General features: G+C 51.3%; 1 protein-coding gene across 1 annotated transcript; it reads right to left on the bottom strand.

Annotated features, from left to right (window-relative positions):
* Positions 1-9,208: 9,208 nt before the first annotated feature.
* On the bottom strand, positions 9,209-17,213 carry Tcp11 (t-complex 11). The gene is given in 18 exon segments (XM_038343312.1): positions 9,209-9,366; positions 9,369-9,427; positions 10,040-10,113; positions 10,115-10,208; positions 11,300-11,322; positions 11,324-11,412; positions 11,415-11,484; positions 11,565-11,579; positions 11,581-11,613; positions 11,615-11,656; positions 11,658-11,765; positions 11,768-11,784; positions 12,199-12,335; positions 12,950-13,170; positions 14,556-14,638; positions 14,641-14,675; positions 16,500-16,572; positions 17,093-17,213. Coding segments are annotated over 18 exon segments (1,452 nt in total).
* Between the last annotated feature and the right edge of the window lie 1,633 nt (positions 17,214-18,846).

Below are 18,846 nucleotides of genomic sequence, written 5' to 3'. Positions count from 1 at the left end.
CTTGTGGTACCAACGTAACCGACCATGCAACAGCACAGGCTGACCTCACTACGGAGTGCGCGTCTCCTGGGCTTCCGGCTCCGTCTGTTATTTTCGTAGCTGTAGCAGCTTAGGCAGACTGAGCTAATAAAGGAGAGCGGTGAAAACCAGCCATAGCTCCCGAGTCTGAATTGAAAAGCTGCTTTCCCTCGTGTACACGTGTGACAACAGGCTAGATGCCACTGCAGGTCGAGACACATGTCCTCTGCTTGCTGGGATAACAGTTTGGGAATTCTCTCCAGCATTTTTCAGCAGGTAGATGCCAAGGAAGCCCGGAATAGTCAACCCTGTGTGAAACGGGATCCTTGGGGACATGACCGAACTAGAAGAGATGCATGTGCCAGGCTCACCCACAGATGTCCACTGAGGGTCTGTATGGAGCGTGAGGTCTAAAGCCCAGTTGCCTAGCTGGGCTGCAAGATTCGTGCTGAACATGCACAGCTCAGTGCCCAAAGCCTCCATAGCAGGGTCTTACCATGATAAGCCCTGTCAAGCATGCGCTAAAAACCCTGATACGTTTTCATGTGCTCAGCTCTATATAAAATCAAACATCTCTGCATAGCAAAATGCAGCCATTCATAAAAAGAAACAACTGGAATTAATGTTTGTACCACATGAAACCTAGGATGGCTCAATAAGGGGACCAGGAACATCTGCTTCCCTTCTTCAGCACAGTTTAAACCCGGGGCAGATTAACAATGGAAACACCAATTGGGGGGGAGGGGGCGCAGAGGGGTCGGGCAAGCAAAAGCCATTCTAGATCAGCATCAGGGAAGAGACAGCCTCGAAAGACAAGACAGTTTGGTTCTGGTCGTTGCTCTCCTTTAACAAGACACCTCAGGTGTTGGCTGAGGCCAAAGGAGGAATCTGGATCTGTCTAGCATGGCTGCAGGGAAGCTATGCATCCCTTTGCTAGCCAAGCGGTGGCCAACAGCAGCAATTCAAGCCACGTGTCAGTCCTGTGGCGGCACAAGTCTACAGCCCCAGCTTTCAGGAGGCAAAGGCGCAGAGGGCTTGCTTTCAGAGCAGCTTGGGCAGACTCTCTGGTGAACTATTTCAAAAAGGAAAAATACTACTAAATAAATAAATGCCTTAATCCCAATTTTGGCAAGAAACCCAAACCTGCTGCTGATGGTGGAACAAACCTGAAAATGGATAACCCCAACAAAATCCTTACCAAGATACTAGTACAGCATAATCAGATTTCTGAAGAAATTTGGGGGGAGGGGATTTTGAGACAGGGTTTCTCTGAGTAGTCCTGGTTGTCTTGGGACTCGCTTTGTAGACCAGGCTGGCCTTGAACTCAGAGATCGGCCTGCCTCTGCCTCTCATTGTTGGGATTAAAGGTTTGCACCACCACAAGAAAAGCAACTAAATGACATGGAACTTGTCTTCAGCCCACACGGCTGCACACAGTGGCACATGTCTGGTCTTATAATCCAGCACTTGGGATGCTAGGGTGGTGTGTCATGAGCTGAGGTTACTCTGGGTTATGTCCTGAGTTCTAGTACATTTCTGGACTAGAGTAAGACCCTGCACCTCAAAAAAGGACCATGAATGGGAGGGGAGGGAAGAATTGACAAACCAGAATCTTATGTAGTTGGCATCCTGGGGGGTCGCCAACCAGCCCCAAACAAAGACATGGAGACTTAGAATACCCTGCCTTTGCTTGGGCTTGTCCCACTAGCTCTTTTAATTAAACCTGTTTCTTTCCCCCTACATTGTCTCAGGGCTTTTTACCTTTCTTTTCTTCTGTATGTTCTACTTTCCTGCTTCCTCCATGGCTGGCTGGCTGGCCCCTGGCATTTCCCTGGTGTCTTTTTCTGTCTTCCTCTAAGCCTAAATTCTTCCTCCTACTTACTCTCCCTGCCTGAAGTCCTGCCTATAATACCTCCTCCCTCACTATTGGCTGTTCAGCTTTTTATTAGACCATTAAGGTGCCTTAGGCAGGCAAAGTAAAACAGCAACACATCTTTACATAGTTAAACAAATGCAACACACCCTTGCAAAGTTAAATATTCCACAACAATCCTACCTCATTGAAAACAAGTCAATATTTTTCAGGAAGGAACCAGAATCAGGGCATTTGAGGGTGAAAGAAAATGGAGGAACTTTGTCACCAGAAATTGACCCAGAAAAGCTGGTGGGAAAGTTAGCCAGACCAAAACCTTGGCATAGCAGGAAGGTCAGCCACAGAAACACAAGTGTGCTTTAATGCAAGACTCCGGCTGCAAGCCCTTGCTAGTGTGGCTGCAGCAGTCGACAGCATGGTCAGCCACGGCTCAAAGGCACAGGAGGGAGGACAACGCTGGGTTTATCACACTGTTTGTGACTGAATGGGTGTGGGCATGTGGGCCGTAGGGACTGAACTCAGGCCAGCAGGCTTAGTTAGCGCCAAGCACCTCTACCAGCTACACCATCTCCCCATTTTAAATGGCAGTAACAAAGGGGCTTAAAGGGAGATACTGAGAGGTCAAGCTTCTGTTACTTGAACTGGTAGACGACTGTGACAGGCTACATACAAATTCAAAACTCCATCTTTAAAAAGCTGTGGAGGGGGCTGGAGAGATGGCTCAGTGGTTAAGAGCATTGCCTGCTCTTCCAAAGGTCCTGAGTTCAATTCCCAGCAACCACATGGTGGCTCACAACCATCTGTAATAAGGTCTGGTGCCCTCTTCTGGCCTGCAGGCATACATGTAGACAGAATATTGTATACATAATAAATAAATATTTAAAAAAATAAAAAGCTGTGGAGAGGACACTACAGATAAAGCTGTGTACTGCTGGGCAGAGCGCGGGGTGTGGCCTTGAGGGCCTGTGGCCCCGCACTTGCATCACAGGTTAAAGGCCAGCCTGGGCAACACCAAGACCCCATCCTCAAAAGTCAAATAACTCCAAGAGGCAGGAAGAAAAGAGAAATACAGTAGCAAGAAACCAACAGCAATGACCTACGCCCCAACAATCAGTTCCTTCCTACACGACAGAACACCTGAGGAAATCCCGCTATCCTGGCTGTGGGCTGCACAGCTCCAGAGCTTGAGGCGAGCTGAGCAAGTTACAACCTGCTACTGCAGGACTCCTTGCTTTGTGGTGGTTAGGAAAGGACCTGGGGGCAGAGAAGGACAGGGAGGGCCGAGAAGGTATGTATGGTCCAGTTGCCTGCTTCCTACAGCCATGGGGCCTCACCTACAGAAGTTCCAATCCCTCCTTTAAATAAAGCCATCAAATTATGAATCCCTCTGTGGGCTAATCAGAGGTTAGGTCAGACCCCTTACCTCGGAACAGATGACTTGATCAAATCCATAAGCTGTGCTCCAAGCCTTCAATACAGGAACCTTTTGGGAAATGCTTCATAGCCAATGATAATATCAAATATAAATTGTTTTCAAATATCAGTTTGTAGTAGCACACACCTGTAATCCCAGCATGAGGGTCAGGAATTTTAAGGCCATTCTCAGCTACACAAGCTTGAGACCAGCTCAAGTCTTGGCAATCTTTCAGGATTTATCCATGAAAGTACAAACAATATAATGACACTGTTGAAACACCAAAGAAAGGGAATACAAGAGAAGCAGATTTTAAACTCTGATCCAGAGGGGCTAGAGAGATGGCTCAGTGGTTACGAGCACTGGCTGCTCTTGCAGACACCAGGCTCAGTTCCCAGCCCCCATATGGCAGTGCACAGCCAACTGTAAACTCCAGCTCCTGGGGATCCAACGCCCTCTGGTGTCCTCGGGCACTGTGTACACATGGCACACTTCCATGCAGGCAAACACTCTCGTACATATTAAAAAAAACTTTGAAAGCTGATGTGATCCAAAGTTAGGAGGGCAGGATAGAAGGGGACTTGCCCTGTATGCATGCACAAGGCCCGGGTTAGGTTAGGGTGGATGGATCAACCACATGTCCCCAATGAACTCATATGGCGCGACAGTCAAGGAAAAGTAAAAGGGGGTTGCTTAAGGGGTCGGGATAAACACTCCTGCCGCCAAGACTGACAGCCTGAGCTCAGTCCCTAGAACCCAAATGCTAAAAGTTGTCCTTTGACCCTCACAAGAACCCATGTGCTCAGTAAATAATCCCGAAGGTCGCTGGGTGGTGGCGGCGCAGGCTTTTAATCCCAGCACTCAGGAGGCAGAAGCAGATGGAGCTCTTCGAGTCAAGGCCAGCCTGATCTACAGAGTGAGTTCCAGTAAAACCACCTCTCAAAAAACAAAAACCCTAAAGGTAGGGGAATGTACAAAATACGGGTGTAGCTCATAAAGAACAAATCACAAGACAGAACATTACATGATGACAGAAGTCACGGCGTGAAGGTCATGAGTACCACGGCCTCTCTCCTCCCCCCTCACCCCATGTGCACAAACACACAACCCCCCATCAAGGAAAAAGTCCTGAGACAAGAAAGTGGTCACCCACGGCCCTGGAAAAGATCCCTGGCCTTCATCCATGCTTCCCCTGCCTCCAGAACAATGAGAAACACCAAATACAAATACAAAAACAAAAACAACTCTCCCTTATCTGCTTGTGGGCTCCCACAATTGTGACTGAATTTCGATTTGCACGTGCATGTAGTTGTGTAAGTGAATGCCATGTGTGTGCATGTACCTGCAGAGCCCAGAAAGCGGCAGTGGGTCCCCTGGAGCTGGAGTTACAGATGCTTGTAAGCCACCCAAACATGGTGCTGAGAGCCAGACAGAGGTCCTATGGAAAAGCAATAAGCACTTTAACTGCTGAGCCATCTTCTCCAGCCCCTGAAAACAATATTTTTACATTTATTTTTGTGTATGAGCGGTTTGCCTGCATGCATGTCTGGATACCATGTGCGTGCCTGGTGCCTGCAGATGAGGGTATCAGATTCCCTGGAGCTCAAGTTTTAAAAGGTGGTGACCACCATGTGGGTGCTGGGAATCAAACTCCCGTCCTCTGGAGAGCAGCCAGTGCTCAACCACTGAGCCCTCTCTACAGCCCCTCACTGAATTATATTAAACACAGACTTTTGCCATTCCCTAGGCAATGCAGTACAGTTATTTACATAAAATTAACCAATCGGTTATAGTATATAACAACTCTTTAAAGCCCGCAGAAGGACGTGTGTAGGTTACATGCTTTCCTATGCCATTTCATTCATGGGCTCATACAAACTTGCGGGGTTTGTTATTTGCAAGGGGTCCCTGGCATCTCTTGCCAGTTTTACAGGGCAGCTATATAGACTTCCGCACCCCTTTACCAGCCACAGGTCAAAGTAGGCAGGGCATAGGCAGGGTATTGAAACTTCTAGACTACTAACTACTAGGCTTTCTGACATGAGCCAATACTCCAGCCAACAGGGGCAGAATATGCCTTCTGTCCCAAGTTCCCCGTGAACCACATACCAAAAGAGAATGAATCCTGGGGCCACACAACAAGCCTTCATGAATTGAGATTTAAAACTGCGCAGAATGTGTTCAGCCACGGTAGAATCAAAGCAGGAATCAATGGCAAAATGGCAGGACAGCCTATAAAGTGGGAAATGAGTCAGGGAAAAGAGAAGTCTCCAAAGAACTGATAATCGGCCGGGGAGTCGGGGCACCAAGGGGTGGGGTGGGGAGCTGGGGAGGTAGTAGCAGCTGCTGAAGAGTGGGTTGGGTCTTCGCACTGACAGAGTACAGACAAGCCCAGAGCAAGATGTCGGAGGACAGTGGAACCAGAATTGGGGATCTGAAAGCCAGTAAGAAGCCACAGAGAAGTCTTCCAGGAACGTTCAATGCAATGGTCAAAACCTCCAGCAAAGAGGAGGAGAAATGAGGAATCACCAACCACTCAGGCAGCTTCCTGCGAACGTTACTCAGATCATCTCACGAAATGAGGTGGAGCCAGCACTTTAAACGTGGAGAATCGAGGCCATCCATGGCCTCTCCAAGGCGTGCCCCTGATGACCTCTGACCTCTCAACAGTACCATGTGAGCAGGCACCAAGCCATTAACTGTGGGCCTTTGAGAACATCATTCAAATCCTGGCAACCAGTATCAGAAATGAACCAGCCACAGGCTCTGCAGCCCTTGAAGGGAGAGCTAGCTACATGTACTACGCACAATTCACAGGTATGTGCAACAGACCAGTGAACCAAAGCCAGGCATACCACATCAATTGTCAATCAAGAAAATGTCCACTAGCTGGGCAGTGGTGGTGCACACCTTTAATCCCAGCACTCAGGAGGCAGAGGCAGGTGGATCTCCTTGAGTCTGAGACCAGCCTGGTCTACAAGAGCTTGTTCCAGGAAAGGCTCAAAAAGTCAGAGAAACCCTGTCTCGAAAAACCAAAAAAGAAACTAAGTTTACTGGTTTAAGGATGAACATACAGACCAATGGGCTAGAAAGGCCAAAATAAACACTTTGATTACACATACGGTATTTTCTTACACGGTATTTTCTTTCTGAGATGGGTGTAAGTGGAGACCACTTTTTGTTCGTTTCCCAGCTGCCCAGACCCAAATAATCACACAGAAACTTTATTAATTACAACGCTGCTTGGCCTTTTAGCTCAGGGTTCTTATTAACTATTACATCTTGAATTAACCCATTTCTGTTAATCTTTGTATTGCCACGAGGCTGTGACTTACCGGAAAGGCTCCAGGTCCTTCTCCTTGAGCAGCTCCATGGCATCTCCCTGACTCTGCCCTCTTTCCTCCCTATCTCTGCTTGGAATTCCCACCTCGTTCTATTCTGCCCTGCCATAGGCTGAAGAAGCTTCTTTATTAACCAATGGTCACAGCATACAGAAGAATCCCACATCAGATTGGAGTCTTGAGATATATTGCCCAAGGTGTCCTTGGCCTTAAGCGATTCTCCTGCCTCAGCCTTCCATAGAGCTGGGGCAACAGCTACAGAACTGGGAATATTATTTTGGCCAGGGTGCCAACAATGTAAACCGGAGTCCAACAGTGGTGCTGAGAATGCTGTATCCACACACAAGGAAGTAACTGTTGTGCCATGTTTTACTCTTGGCTCTTTTGAGGGGCCCACCACCCAGCTCCCAAATACATCAACACAGAGGCTTATTCTCAGTTACGAATGCCTGGCCTTAGCTCGGCTTGCTGCTTGCCAGCTTTTCTTAAATTATCCCGACTACCTTTGCCTCTGGACTTCTATCTTCTGTTTCTGTCATACCTTTTCCATGGCTGGCATCCTCCTCTCCTTGTTCTCTTGCTCCTTGTCTTCATTTCTCCTGTTCATCCTCTCCACCTACCAGCCCCGCCTATCCTGGCTCCTGCCTTGCTATTGGCTGGTCAGCTCTTTATTAGACCATCAGGTGTTTTAGACAGCAAAGAATCACAGCTTCACAGAGTTAAACAAATGCAATGTAAACAAAAGTCGCACACCTTAAAATAATAATTCCCCAACAAATAACAGTCTCACATCATTTGATCCTCACGCCAGTACAAACTTCAGATCCTTAATGAGCTAAACATGGAGCTGGGCAGTGGCCGCGCACTCCTTTAAATCCCAGCACTCAGGAGGCAGAGGCAGGCGGAGCTCTGTGAGTTCAAGGCCAGCCTGGTCTACAGAGTGAGTTCCAGGACTGCCAGGACTATGTCATAAAATCCTGTCTTGAAATAACAATAACAGCAAATGTCCTAAAAAGCTGGGCAGTGGTGGCGCACGCCTTTAATCCCAGAACTAGGGTTAGGGAGGCAGAGGCAGGTGGATCTCTGTGAGTTCAAGGCCAGCCTGATTTACAGAGTGCATTCCAGGACAACCAGGGCAGTTAAACAGAGAAACCTTGTCTTGAAAAAAATAATAATAAAAATGCTCTCAACCTGTAGGCAAGACTAAACTGTAAATGTGAATATAAACTAGAGAACCTGCCCCTCCATGTGGAAGAACAAGAAGAAACAAGAAACGCCTACTGCGTTGGTTACTCCAGACTTAGCAAGGCTCTCACAGCCCCGCATCCACACCCACTGCCTGGGCAGTGTTCCCAGAGGCCCCAGCACTCTGAACAACGAGGCTCCCCCTGGACTTCGGAAATCGAACCAAGCGGCCAAGCCTGTTCGTTTGAGTCTGTCTTTTTCCTGGGCCTCCCCAAGCCGAGGTTGTACAAGACTGAGAACTTCGAGTGGTCTGTGCCCGCTCGCTTTCCCCCACACTCTGGGGGCCACCAGTCAGAAGCACGTCTTGGGCAAACCCAGCTGTGACACCACCTGTGCTGTCTCTGCATTGTGCCGTCCTCAGCTTTTCCAGCTTCTGAAAAGGGGACGTTATTTTCCTTTATGTGGCCTTGAGGGCACTTGCACCAATCCCAATCCTCTTGTCTGTTCCATAGGACCAAGGTTAGAACGGGACACTTTCCTCATGGAGCCGGGTGGGAAGGCTGTCTGCTGTGGTCAGCACGACAGCAATGTGAGCCCAGGTCTTTCCCACAGCGTCCCACTTGGTGTTGGTCTGTGACACACACAACACACAGCACACACACACCCTGCGCTGGAGAGCAGGCGAGATGGGCGTCCACTCCCATCTGATGCACACCTTGCCTCTGACAAGAGGAGCGGGGGTTCCCAACTTAGTGATGAGGCCACGGGAGGACTGAAGGGGCTGGGACCAGCGCAGACCTAACTGTCCCAGCCTGACCTCTAGATAACCTGAATGAGAGCTAAGGACGCGGGGCCTTGGCTACGGGTGCTGCTTGTAGCCAACGTCACTTTCCTGCTGTGCCTTCTCTGCAGGCCTCTGGAAGGGGCTGGGACTTTTGCTGTCCCCCGACTTCCTGCTGGAGCTCATGTGACCCGAGGGGAATCTGGTTTGCTTTCACAGTGTCCTCTCCTGGCCCTGGCCGGCTGGGCAATGTGAAGGCTCCAGGAAAGAGCTTTTTCTCAGAGCCTCCCTGAGGTGGGGGGCACCCAGGGATCTGGCCTGTCACTTGTGACACTGCAGGGCCCAGGGCCCGAGAGGAGCGCTGCTGAGTCACAGGGCCTGGCCTCGGCTGCGTCCCAGAAAGAATGCTGGTCTGCTTGCAGTTCAGAGGTTTATTGGGGAGCAGTCTGGGCCAGCTGGTGTTTACATGCTGGAGTCCTACAGCCCAGGTGTGCTGGCTGTGGGGGGGGCGGAGGGCACTCACTGCTCGCCTGGTCACTGGTGATGTCAACTCCAGGAAGATGGGTCTTCCCCCTGGGTCCGAGGAGCCAGGGCTCTCAGAGAGCCTCCACTCTCGCAGACTGGCCTGGGGAGATGAGGGGTTTTAAGATCTCGGTGTAGTAAGGGCCGAACACCTGCTGGTTTGTGGTGCGTCAGGCTAACAACTTCTGGCCCAGCTCTGCCAGCTCTGCTTCGATGAGCGTGAGGCCTCCAGAAGGTCCAGCAGGGATCGCTGCACGCAAGAACAAGCACATTTGAGGAACAAGTGGATTCCGCTGATCTGTGCACAGGACGAGAGGGAGAAGGTGAACTAGACCCCGAGCACCTGGGGTCCTGCTACTCAGTCACATGCCCACCGAGAGGGGGACCCGAGTTGCTTGGGGATAAGCTGTCTAGTTCTCACAGTTACAGGGTTACAGAAACCTCAAAGTACTCAAACTGTCTTAGTATCGGGGTGGGGGCTCACATCTGTAATCCCAGAACCCAGAGACAGACGGGAAGAAGCCATGAGCAAGGCCACCCTGAGACGACAGTGTCCAGGCCAGCCTGGGCTGCAGCAGTAGGCCTGGGGTTGACATCAGAGAAGAAATCATCTGACTCCTCCAATGGGACTGGGTCTGTACTACAGAGCCATGTCTCCTGCTGGAGGCAGGGTGTGGATGTTCCAATGAGAGACTCAAGCAACAGCCCCCGAGCGACTCTAACCAGGTGGGGTCACAGGATTTCTGTGTGCAGGCTCCTTTAGGCCCTTTCCATCTCTGACTGGAAAAGCCTGTGCTCAGGGCCTGGAGGTGCACCCACTCCATGGCTGCCCCCCCCAGCGCCCATCAGCGCCACACTCCATGGCTGCCCCCCCAGCGCCCTCACAGCCCACGCGTGGGCGCGGCTCACCAATGACGCTGCGGACGCAGTTTTCCTTCTTGGCAATGTTCTGGAGCTGTCCTACCAGAGAAGCCGAGTTGTTCAGTGCTCAGAGGGGCGAGGCCCATGTTCTTGAGACTTCGGTGGATTTCCTGGGTCACCTGCTCGCTCACAGTCTGCATGGTCTCCTCAGGCCTAGACCACGACAAGAGGTGAGGCTGGCACCTAGTAGGTGGCTTCAGGCAGCAGCTAAGAGGTTAGGGACTTGGGGCAAGTGCCAGTTGCCCACCCCAGCCATCCAGCACGAGGCCCAACACCGGTAACCTCTGTAATGTTGCTGTGTCAGTGCTGAAGAGCAGCGTGGCTCTGCCCAGGACTCGCCTGTCTGCAGCCGCTGCACTTTGTAAAGGCTGAGACCCCCCCCTAAGTATCACCCCTGGTCGGTCACCCTGATAAGCACGGACCTGGCCTGCAGCTTTTCTTCTTTGGGGAGCTAAGCATCAAGCCTGGGGCCTTCCTTGAACACGCCAACCAAGTGCTGAAACCCTCAACTCCATCCCGCAGCCCAAATCTGGTTCTTCCCGTTCTCCTCAGTCACATCGGCTACAGCCCCGCACAAGGTCAGGCAACGCTGCCGCCAGCACCAGCCTCCGTCGCCCGCCCCAGTGAGAGAGGGCTTGCTCAAGGTCTCACAACACCATTTCTGGAAAGCCCCTGCCGGTCTCCCCATACGCCCCAATATTACTACAGAGATAAAGTGACACTGGCTGGTTCTAGAGGCCTCTCTCTGTGGTTTGTGGTGAAGAGCTAGTAACCCATGACCTGCCAGTACCTGAGACACTTGGTGCCACCTACTCTTCTGAGGACACCAGGGGCCAGCTGCTGACCCCAGTCCTCGTTCTCAATAGCTCTCTGCCTTCTTTCTCTCTGAACCCAGTCCGCTTGCCAGCCGACTAGGCTAGCTGATCTTGAACCCACCCCTCACAAGCGCTGGCGTTACAGACGATGCCCACGTCTGATGTCTTGTTTTGTCTTTTTGGAGACCAGGGTTTCTCTGTGTAGCCCTCACTGTCCTGGAACTGGTTCTGTAGACCTGGCTGACCTTGAACTCACAAATATTCTTCCTGCCTCGCATCCAGTGTTCTGGGATTTAAGGCCTGTGCAACCACAGCCAGTTTCATGCCTGGCTTTTTGCAAGCATGCTTGCTCGGGACCTTACCTTACCAGCTGAGCAGTCTCCCCAGCTCCTTCCTGCTAATCCTTTAGAAAAGATGTCTGCGGCTCACCTGGAGTTAAAGTCCTCCACCAGGGGACTTTGTTATCCGTTTCAGTTTTAATCCACAAACTGGGGGTGAGCCAAACAGAACACGGCCAGAGAAGCTACTGGCCACCAGCAGACGGAGGCAAAGCTGTGAGGTGGTTTCCGTTGCCACTCCAGCTCCTGCAGTCGGGTTCTGTCCATCAGCAGGGTCTGAGGGGGGGAGGGGCCGTCAGAGGGCTCGTAACCAACGCTCAGAGCCCAAAACGAGGAAATGCTCCCCATATTCCCACCTCAGGGAACTCTTCAATTCTCAGGGTCCCAGATGAGAAGGTTCAGGAAATCCCTGGGACAGCACCATTGCAGAGCTGAGCGGCTCCGAGGCAAGCGGAGTCACTGGGAGACGGGCCAGGCGTGCTGGAGGAGTCCAGTGGGTCGGGTGCAATTTGCAGGGGGGTGGTGAGGTCTGCGGCCGCCTGGGTCAAGCCACTTAGTGGTTGTGGTTGAGGAGGCCTGCAACGGGAGGGGTGGAAGCCTCTTTACCCTACGGGGCTTTAGGCCATGGTTCTCCTTAGCTAGTACTGTTTATGTTGAGCATGGTGGTGCATGGCCTCAGGAGCTGAGGCGGGAGCATTGCCATGAGTTTGGGGCTAGGCTGACCTACATAATGAGTTTCCAAATAGCCAAGGCTAAAGAGTGAGATCTTACCTCAAAAAAAAAAAAAAAAAAAAAAAAAAACTAAAATAAATGTTAAATTTATTTGTTAAATTAAAAATTTTTTTTTTTTTAAAAAAAGGATGTGCTCCTGGTTAATCTGCCTTCTTCCTCCCACTGTGGGAAGAAGCGACCTCTTCCTAAAAGGCAGAATGTCCTTTGCAAAACATCAGGGGCGAGCCGTCAGCACCTCTGCCCTCACGTCAGACATACTGGGCTCCTTGTTGAGACGCTCCTGGAACTGGGCCCGCTCGAACTGGATGGAATGTTCCTGCAGCTGGGGCTGGAGGCTCTGGATAGTGTAATTCACCATATCCATTTTCATCAGTCCCAGCACTTGGAAGATGCCCCTAAGCAGGAGAGAATAATTGTGCTGGAAAAGGGACCCGACCGGAGGGAAGCCAGGTGGGTGACTGAGGCATGCGGGACTCGCTCTGTCCCCTCAGTTTACAGAAGGACAGACAGCCAAGACCAAGGCCCACAGGGAGTGGGTGGCACACGGGCATACTCTCTCCTCTGAGACCCAGGTGTGGTGGTGCACAACAAGGGACCCACCACTGGGAGAGCCGAACAAAGAAACTGTGAAGTCAAACCCTGCAAGGGCCACAGGGCAAAGCCACATGGTAGAAGAGGGCGTTCTAGTGACGCTACTCTGCCCTCAGGCGAGGGGCGCTGGTGCTTGTCAACTTTAACTTGCTGTGAGCACACTTCCTAAGCGCCACACAGCCATGCATGGGGAGACACGCTGCTGTGCCTGCTGTGCCTCAGAGTGTGTGAACTGAGACCAGGAAAGAGTTGGGACGGGATGTTCTTCACACCTTGGAATTCTATCTACCACGGTGTCTTTCTGGGAGCAGGGCGCCAAGCTGTCTCCAGCAGAAGACAGCTAACGGCTATCCTGCTGTCTGCTACCCTTCCCGGCTCAGGACCTGGAGCAGGCTAGGCGACTCGTCAAACGTCAAACCTCAGCAGCCGGACGGGGTCCGCAATGTTCTCAAGTCTCTGCACGGCTTCATCCCGGACTGGCGCACACAGCAAGACCATCGTGTTGAGGATGTACTTGGAGAGACAGGTGACATTCAGGTCCCCACGGTCAGCTTGCTGACGGAGAAAGTCCATGTCCAAAGCTTCTTCGATCTCACTTCTGAGGCGGGTCTGGCGTGGTAAGAGCAAGGACAACAGGATCTGCCAGGCAAGTCAGAAGAGTGTACATCCTGCTCAGCCTGGCGTTTTCCCCAGCGCTCAACCCCCACACACACCAGCCTGTGTCTCTCTGGGATCAGGAAGCTGCAGCAGACATGTTCTACTGAGTATTATCGTAGCTAGTGATAAATCTGTCACAGAGTGAGATAAAGAGATTAATAGAACACAGAGTGCGTGGAACACAGGTGAGCTGGGTTGAGAGCATGTAGGTTCAGTTCCCAGCACCCACACCTTGCTCACAGCATCTCTAACTCCAGACCAGGGGCACTAGCGCCCTCTCCTGGCATCCCTGGGCACTGCATGCACAGATACACATGCAGGGGAAACACCATACACAGAAAATAAAAATTATTTATTTGTGGTTTTTCAAGACAGTGTTTCCCTGGCTGTCCTGAAACTCTCTCTGTAGATTAGGATGGCCTCAAACTCAGAGATCTGCCTGCTTCTACCTCCTGAGCGCTGGAAATAAAAATTAATCTTAATTGAAAAAAAGAACTAGAAAATGTACTCTTCATTTACAAAGGGTAGTTCTTTATTTTTTAAAATTATTTCAGAGGGAGAAGGCAGAGATCAGAAGAGCTGCAATGGGGTCGCTGATCTCCAAACGTGAGCTCCTGGTAACTGGCTTATTTATAAATAACTCTTATTTATTCATCCCTGTGTCTGCACAGCACACACAACACATGGAGCTGGAAGGCAGAATCATGACTATTTAGCAGAATCCAGCAGCCAGCTCCATGTGGTACCAGACACAACTGCTTCCTGTACCTATTTCGGTAGGCAAGCACAAAGCTACCACCCAGAGCTTCTTTGTTTCAAGCCAGCCCTGGGAAGCCGAGGCTGACCTCCCAAGCAACCACACACCTCTGGCGTTTCTTTGCTGAGGTTGCAGCAAATTCCCTCTGTACTCTACAGAGGGCGCTAAACATATAACAAGAGAAAGCCTCCCTCCCGCTCCAGTCCTCTAAAGGAAGCTGATCAACCCCACACAAACTCAGTCTGTTCTAGGGCTTGTCAAGACATCTTCCCTAAAAAAAATGGCAGGTCACTGTGCTTCCAATCGCCCACCACGAATAAAGCACATTCTTTTTTTTTTGTTTTTTTTTTTGTTTGGTTGTTTTGTTTTGTTTTTTTGACTTTCAAGGCAGAACACACCAGTACAGCCGGGTGGGGTAACTCACTCAGAACATTGTATCTGATGCTTCAGAATTCTTCAGGATTCTTTTTGTCATTAGTCCTCTCCCATGTCCTGCTGTAGTTACTGTACGTGACGTCTTCCAGTCACCTGGGAAACTAGGATTTGCAGCCACTGCCCCCTGGGGCGCTAAAATGGCCTTGGAACAAGCCCAGCGAAGATGGCCACTCACCTCCTTGACCTCTTTCAGAAGTTCAAGAGCACAGCTGAAGTCAGGGGGCACAGATGACAGCTGCTCCTTCAGATGGTCCCAAAGTCACTGGGCATTGTCTCCTTGCCCTTGCTGTCCAGGCTACAAGAGGGGGCGAACACACAGGTTACTCACTGCGTGGGAAAACCGGTCCAGGCTCGGAGTCTAAGCCCCAGAGAGAACAGCGGGAGCGACAGCGGGGTGGACTCCCTGAGGCCCAAGAGCAGAGGAAGCCCGAGTGTAGGATGTCTTCCCTGTGTGGCTCGCTGTATGTGTACGCGTGTGCTGCATTGAGCAAGAAGTTACTCATTTTCTTTCACTCCTAAATTCTAGGAAAATATTTTCCTTTTTTGACAATACTTGAATGTCACAGACACCTCCAGATCAGTCAGGCTTGAAATAAATTGACCCACCAGGCGGTGGCGAACGCCTTTAATCCCAGCACCCAGAGGCAGAGGCACGGAGTGTCAGGATTCAGACATTTGACTGGCCCTTGTCACCTGGCAGGATGAACCAGGCAGTGCCCTGGCCAGCCCAGGGTCCAATGACTGCTTCCTCACCATGTAGTCTGTACAAGGGGGCCAAGGTACAGTACTCAGGTGCTGTCCCTTTAAGAGACAAGCCCCACTTACTCTCGCTCTCCCTTTCTGCCATTTCTCTGAGGAGGCAGGTCACTGTCTTTCTCTCTCTCCTTCTCTCCCCCTCTCTCCCCTTCCTTCCCATGTAAGCTCTGATGACATGTTTATTCCCTGACGTGAAATCCGTGGTCCCACCTTGTGCTGCATATCATTACAGGGGGGAATCTCTGAGTTCCAGGCCAGCCTGGTCTACAGAGTGAGTTCCAGGCCACCCAGGGCTACACACACACACATACACACACACACACACACACACACATTGTCTCAAAAGAAAATTACTGCTCCCACCCACCTCTTACTCATATATTTTTATTCTGAGAGCATTATCTATCTACTCACGAAGGCTACATTTTGTTATTGCTCTTTGTTATGACTTTAAAAAAAATTAAGATAATGTCTACATTCAGGAGGCAGAGGCAGGAGGACCAGCCTGGGCTACACAAGACCCTACCTAAACTAAAAAACATACAAAGGCAATTTAATATAAAAAGGAGAATCTTTCCAACAAATGCTGTTGGAATAACTAGACATTCACATGGAGAGAACTGGATTTAAACATTAAGGTAGATCGAAGGATCCCATTTTCAGACTGTGAGTTTTAAATCATTATAACTAGCCTTGAGAGATTAACCAAAATAGGAACTGTGGCAATCAACGCACTTGCAAAGATGACAAAAATTTGGGTTGTTTTCTTTGCTTGTTTGAGACAGGGTCTTCGGTGTAGACCTGAACTCTGTGTAGACCCGGCTAGCCTCACACTTACAGATCTGCCTGCCTCTGCCTCCCAAGTCCTAGGATTACAAAGGCAGAGGGGTGTGTGTGTGTGTGTGGCACTATTAGGAGGTATGGCCTTGCTGGAGGAAGTGTCATTGCGGGGGCGGCTTTGAGGTCTTCTCTGCTCAAGTTCTACTTCTGGTGGCCTGCATATCAAAGATGTACTGCTCGGCTCCCATGCCATGGCGGCCTGCATGCCACCATGTTGCGCCATGATGCTAATAAATAAATCTGTGAAAATGTAAACCACCCCAATAAAATGCTTTTCTTTGTAAGAGTTTCCGTGGTCAAGGTGTCTCTTCACAGCAACAGAAACCCTAAGACAGTGATACTGATTGATTGATTGATTGATTGGTTGATTGATTGATTGGGGAGGGGCACATGTGAGGCCCAGGAATTAAACTAAGGTTATTGGACTTAGCAGCAAGTGTCTCTGCCCACAAAGCAGCAGAACCCCTCAATGCTCAGTAATGACGTCAGGAACCCAAACAGATAAAAATAAAAAAGCCAACACCTGGTTGACGATAAAGTCTTCTCTTCGGAGTGGCAATCGAGCTTGGAAACTTCATGAACTCTCTCTGCCAAGCCTGTGATTGAAAGAATGTCTGGTGGAGCCCGGCAGTGATGGCACACGCCTTTAATCCCAGCACTCGGGAGACAGAGGCAGGTGGATCTCTGTGAGTTCGAGGCCAGCCTGGTCTACAAGAGCTAGTTCCAGGACAGGCTCCAAAGCTACAGAGAAACCCTGTCTCGAAAAACCAAACCAAACCAAAATCCAGATCGTCCCAAACAGAAAACTGCAAAACAAAGTAACCCTAATATACGAAATCTTAAGAGAGGAATCTGACGATACACGCAGGAGTTCTTTTACCTACAGACTTAACCACCTCCAGATGTTTCCAAACCACCAAACCCTGACTTTCACCAAGGCCATGCCGGGGTCCTGTTTCAAGTAATTTTGTTAACCAGCAGCGACCCCGCGTGGCCACAGGGAGGAGGACTAAGTGGAGAACGTCGACGGCAACCTCGCAGCGCGTGCGCCGCGGTGATGCCTACGCCCGGGGTCCCGGCCCCGCCGACCCGCGGTCAGGCGACAGTTGAACCTACGTGTTCGGTGGCCCTGGGCGCTGCTCCCCTCCTCCCGAGTGTGTCCCGCGTGGGGCTCACGGGAGGAGCCCTCTGCCCTGCTGAGCTCCTTCCGGGAAGCCCTCTCCTTCACGTCTGGCATCTTGGTGGTGCTGGTATCTGGGTGGGTGACAGAGGGATCAGCGCTGGCGCAGGGAGGAAACTGAGGCCGCAGAGCACGGCTTTCCGGCCCAGCAAGCTGCCCCCCTCGGTCGCCGGGGACAGCGCCCTAGGCCAAAGCCCCCCAACCCTTCACCCTTCCCTCACCACCTCCCCTTCCCACTTATCACCTCTTTCCCTCTCCCCTTTCGACCTTCCCCCTCCTCTTCCTTCCTCTTCCCCTCCCCTCCTCCCCCTTCTGAACTTCCCCTCCCCACTCCCCTTCCCTCTCCCTCTCCCATCCCCTCCCTGCCCTCCCCTTTTCTCCTTCGGCTCCCCTCTCCCTCCCATCACCTCCTCCGCCGCCGGCCCGCCCACTCTAGCTGGCTCTCTTGCACGGGGCAGGTAGGCGGCACCGGCTGAACCACCTGGGAGGGCGGGGCCGTGGGCGGGGCCTGGGAGCTGGGCGGAGCCACTGGACCCCTTGCTGCGGCGTCACGCACCCCCCCTACCCCCCTACCCCTACCCTGCGGCCTGGGCAGGAGTGGGAGCGCCCGAGATCTGCAAACAAACCGCTGAGGTGTCCTGGCAACGTGGCACGTGAGCACGCGCCCCTCCCCTTCAGCACCCATCGAGCCTGGGCTCCAGTCACCGGCCACCTGCTCACCTTCATCCCTCTCCTTTTCTAGGTGTCTGGAGCTGGGGCTGAGAAGGAGCCTGCCGAGCACGGAAGAGAGGAGCTGGCCTTGAACTTCTGACCCTCTTGTCTCCGCCTGAGTGTGGGGTCACCAGTGTGAACCACCGTGAAGGGTTCGTGTGCTGGGGATGGAAGGAGCCTCAGGTACTTCACTGAGTGAACTCAGTCCCCAGCGCTGAGTCCCAGTTGGGGGCTGGAGAGATGGCTCAGCGTGAGAAACCCTGGTCCTCCGGAAGAGGAGCACAGTTGAGTCCCATCACCCACATGGCTGCTCACAGCCATTTGTAACTCCAATGTCAGGGCATCTGACTCCCTCTTCTGGCCTCCCAGGGCTCTGTATGCATGTGGCGCGCTTACATATATGCAGGCAAAACACCCATACGTATAAATTATATGTCTTTTTTTGTTTTTGTTTTGTTTTTCGAGATAGGGTTTTTCCGTGTAGCCCTGGCTGTCCTGGAACTTGCTCTGTAGACCAGGCTAGCTTCGAACTCTGCTCTTTGATCCACCTGCCTCTGCTTCCAGAGTGCTGGGATCAAAGGCACATACCATTTCTGCAGCTTAGATGATAGATAGATAGATAGATAGATAGATAGATAGATAGATAGATAGATAGATAGATAGATAAAAATAGGGTTGTAGCTTGGTTAGTAGCCCTGGGGAAGCTTCTCAGCTGCTTAAACCAGTTATGACAATGCATTCCTGTAGTACCAATGTTCAGGATGTGGAGGCAGGAGGATTAGAAGGCTACCTATGAGCTCCCGGGCAGCTTGGGATAAATGAGACCTTCTATGTCTCACAAAGAAAAGAGAAATGAACTTAAAAGGAGAAAGAGAACCCAGAGGCAGGGCTCTGTCTCTGGCCAGCTCTCAGTCCCCTTTCTTCCTCAGACTTGGGTCATCAGCTCTGAGAACCTCTGCCTGGGGTTCTTGGCCTTGTT

This window comes from Arvicola amphibius, chromosome 9 (genome assembly GCF_903992535.2).
Source record: "Arvicola amphibius chromosome 9, mArvAmp1.2, whole genome shotgun sequence".
In the NCBI taxonomy this organism is placed as follows: domain Eukaryota; kingdom Metazoa; phylum Chordata; class Mammalia; order Rodentia; family Cricetidae; genus Arvicola; species Arvicola amphibius.
The sequence above is the reverse complement of the archived record's forward strand: the minus strand, read 5'-3'. Positions and strand labels throughout refer to the sequence as shown.